Source organism: Teleopsis dalmanni, chromosome 1, assembly GCF_002237135.1.
Source record: "Teleopsis dalmanni isolate 2A chromosome 1, ASM223713v2, whole genome shotgun sequence".
NCBI classification, from domain to species: Eukaryota; Metazoa; Arthropoda; class Insecta; order Diptera; family Diopsidae; genus Teleopsis; species Teleopsis dalmanni.
The window spans coordinates 147,056,906-147,060,533 of record NC_051846.1 but is presented as its reverse complement, the minus strand read 5'-3'; the positions used below and the strand labels follow the sequence as shown (position 1 = coordinate 147,060,533).

At 33.4% G+C, this 3,628-nt stretch overlaps 1 protein-coding gene across 1 annotated transcript; it reads right to left on the bottom strand.

Annotated features, from left to right (window-relative positions):
* Window positions 1-936: 936 nt before the first annotated feature.
* Window positions 937-2,346, bottom strand: LOC119669255 (short/branched chain specific acyl-CoA dehydrogenase, mitochondrial-like). The gene has a single exon (XM_038079081.1). The coding sequence runs from the start codon at window positions 2,230-2,232 to the stop codon at window positions 991-993; it is 1,242 nt and encodes a 413-aa protein (XP_037935009.1). The 5' UTR covers window positions 2,233-2,346; the 3' UTR covers window positions 937-990.
* Window positions 2,347-3,628: the final 1,282 nt, after the last annotated feature.

The window sequence follows — 3,628 nt, the reverse complement described above, 5'->3', positions numbered from 1 at the left end:
ACTAATGTAAATGCTCCTCCAATGAACAAAAACGGTGAAATTACGCTCTACCAAATTGGTCGGTACATCAGCTCCGATGAAGCTGCTTGGCGTATCTTCGGTTTTCTAATTCATGAACGGGATCCAGCAGCTGTTCAGGTAGCCGTCCATCATGAAAACGGTCAGCTTGTATTTTTCACGAACGAGACAGTGATTGATCGTGGTACAAATCCACCTAAATCTACACTCACTGCATTTTTTGAATTGTGTAATAGTACGGGTGATTTTGGTGCCTTTGCAAGAACATTACTCTATTCACAAGTACCACGCTATTTCACATGGGCTCAAACAAAAAAATGGATGCCCCGCAAGCAAGTTTCACCAGTTGATGCATGTCTCAATTTATTTAAATCGAACGCTTATTTACAGTTAATCCAAGACACACTGAGTGCTTTAATCTTCGACTGTTGTTGGTTAATGTTACTGGCCCATTATCATTATTATTATTTACAGTCAATCCAAGACAATTTAAATTTGAAGATACAACAGTTGTTGCCAGGGAACTTGGTATCTTACAAATCTATTGATTTTAAATTAATAATTTAATAAATAAACTATAATAACTTAAAAATAATATTGTTTGGCGTTTGTTATTTTTATTTTCCTTTTCGTTCATAGCGCTCCATGCCTATTTCACTCATATACCACATACTTACACACTTATAATAAGTAAGTTACTTTTTGTCTACACTAGAATTTATCTAGAAACTAGAAATAATTTATAAGGCAAAACAACGTTTGTCGGGTTATCTAGTATATTTATATATATATTTAATAAAATTAAACTCTAATGCGGCTATAATTTCAAAAACATTGGCGTATAGACAATCTAATAAATGCACTGTTGGTATCTGTTACGATATACAAAACTATGAAGAACTTTTAAAATTATTTTGCTTTTTATATACAAAACCGACAATACTCGCTCAGTTGTCAGATATTTTCCAGCACTTATGATGAATAATCTTTCTTGATTTGCTTAGCGATTGTGCTCAATTGCATGTTGGTGGTACCTTCATAGATGGCGCCAATCTTAACATCACGGTAGAATTTCTCTTGTGGGAAATCGCGTGTGAAACCAACACCTCCCATCCAGTCAATACACTTGATTGTAGCACGTTGTGCTACTTCTGAAGCATAATATTTAGCCATGGCTGCTTCTTTATGGAAAGGTGCACCTGCTTCAACTAAACGAGCTGCATTATATGTTAATAAGCGAGCAGCTTCAATTTCAGTGGCAACAGTGGCGATTTGATGTTGCATTGATTGGAAATTAAAGATTTCTGAACCAAATTGTTTACGTTCCAACAGATATGGTATCGTGGCATCGAAACAACCTTGTGCCAATCCAAGCATCTGAGCGCTAATACCAATGCGGCCTTCATTAAGGAAACCCGCTGCGTATTTGTAGCCATAACCGAATTCTCCCAAAAGATTTTCTGCAGGTATACGCACATTATCGAAATTGATCATACAAGTGCCAGAGGCACGAATGCCCAATTTGTCTTCTGGTTTATTGACTACCAAACCGGGTGTGTCACGATCAACAATGAATGTTGTAATACCGCGATAGCCAGCTTCAGGTTTGGCATTGGCAAATACTAAGAATACTCCAGCTATATCTGAATTGGAGATCCACATTTTGGTACCATTTATCACATAGTGATCACCATCTTTTTTGGCAACAGTCTTCAATGAAAAAGCATCAGAACCTGCACCAGGTTCAGTTAAAGCAAAACTTCCAGCATATTCTTGAGCTAATTTTGGTAAATATTTCTCCTTTTGTGCTTTACTGGCAACTTTGATCATTAAAGAGTTGACCAATGTATTGTGAATATCTACGAAAGCAGCAACGGCAGGATCAACTTTAGATAATTCTTCAACAGTCAAAATTGTTGTCAGGAAATTGCATCCACTTCCACCCAATTCGGAATCGATTTCAATACCCATCAAACCGTTTTCAAACACTGCTTTTACAACGGATGGATCAAATTTGTGTTCTTCATCCATTTTCTTAACCAATGGAGCAATTTGTTCCTGAGCCAATTTAGCAACGGTTTCCTTCATCATCTTCTCATCGTCAGTCAAGAAGGTTAGTGGAGGCATGGAACCAGCGCCAGTGGACATACATTGTTGCTGACGTTGTACGGCGTTGGCGATCAAACGCATGGGCAGTTTTTTTAAGCAATTCATCTTCTTCTCCTTTTTAATTAATTAATAAAAATACAAAAAAAAAAAACAATTCAAAATATCAAATAGCAAATATTTTCTGCCTCAAAGCTCCAATTTGCACACAGCCACTGTCGACTCCACACGATTATATATTTATATATATAATTTTATATATATTTTTATATATGTAATTTACAAATTTTGTTATTTGCTATATGTGCCTTCGTGCAGATTGCTTCGTCTACTGATGCTTTATTTCAATAGTGAGCGTGCTTTTATACTGTATTTTTGCTTGAGTCCAGTCTGTTATTCTGCACCTATTTTGTTATTGTTTGTGAAATTCTGATAATCAATTCAATGACAAATGCTGATATAATTACTTTTGTTCTTTGATATAATACAACCACTCAAACCAATTTGCATGCAATATTTTTGACCTTATGACCTTATTTTTAGAGTCTTTGCATTTATGAATTCATTGTATATATTGCGTGCCTGGTTATACTTGCCAGGATCAGGTAGCTATGAAGTGTGTTCATTTTTCATATGACGTCAAAAATATTTCTTTGTCAATTGTTTAAACCTATGAAGACTATTTTTAAATGTACCTGCAAAAGGATTACTTACAAAATGAATAAAATTTGAAAAACTAAGGCGTTATTCTATCTTTATAAAAATGTTCTTTTGTTGTAAAGTGAAATTATTTTTTACTAATTTTGCATTTATCTGGAAGTAAACAAAATCATCCTCTACTCTTTGCTATTGAAATTCAGCTGTGCTCTGAATTATATTGACTCACGTTACAAGTAACTTTAAAAACCATAGAATACAAGAGTTCTTGCAACAACAATTTAAGTAAAAACGTGCTGTAAATAATCAAAAATGTATCTATAATCAGCGTGTAAACTATAATAAAGTAGATTTTCAATCATTTTTGTGTGAATTGTATTTGCAGTTATTTTTCATATTTTTTTTCAATGGGATATATTATATACATTGTACTTATTCGTGTATACAGCAGGGTTGCCATTAAGAGATGCTAATGAAATCCGGAAAAATACAAACAAAATTGATAAGAAAGTCAAATATGAAATGTACAATGAATTTGTTTTTATTATAGTTTAAAGCATATGCTGCTTTGCCCATTGAGGAGGACATCCATGAGAGCAGACAGACCGACGACTTTCAAATTTCGTTTATGTTTTTCATATTAATTTTTTCTGTAAAAATTTTGTTTATTTTTTTTGTCATTGATATATTTTATGATTCTGACAATAATTTAAATGATTTTCCATTTTTTATTAATTAAATTTATTCTTCATAATTTTGCTGTTGTCTTCTAATGGTTTGCATTATCTTACGACTCGTTTTATGTTCACAGTCTGTATTATTACAAGATGTTTTTGAAACTAATATA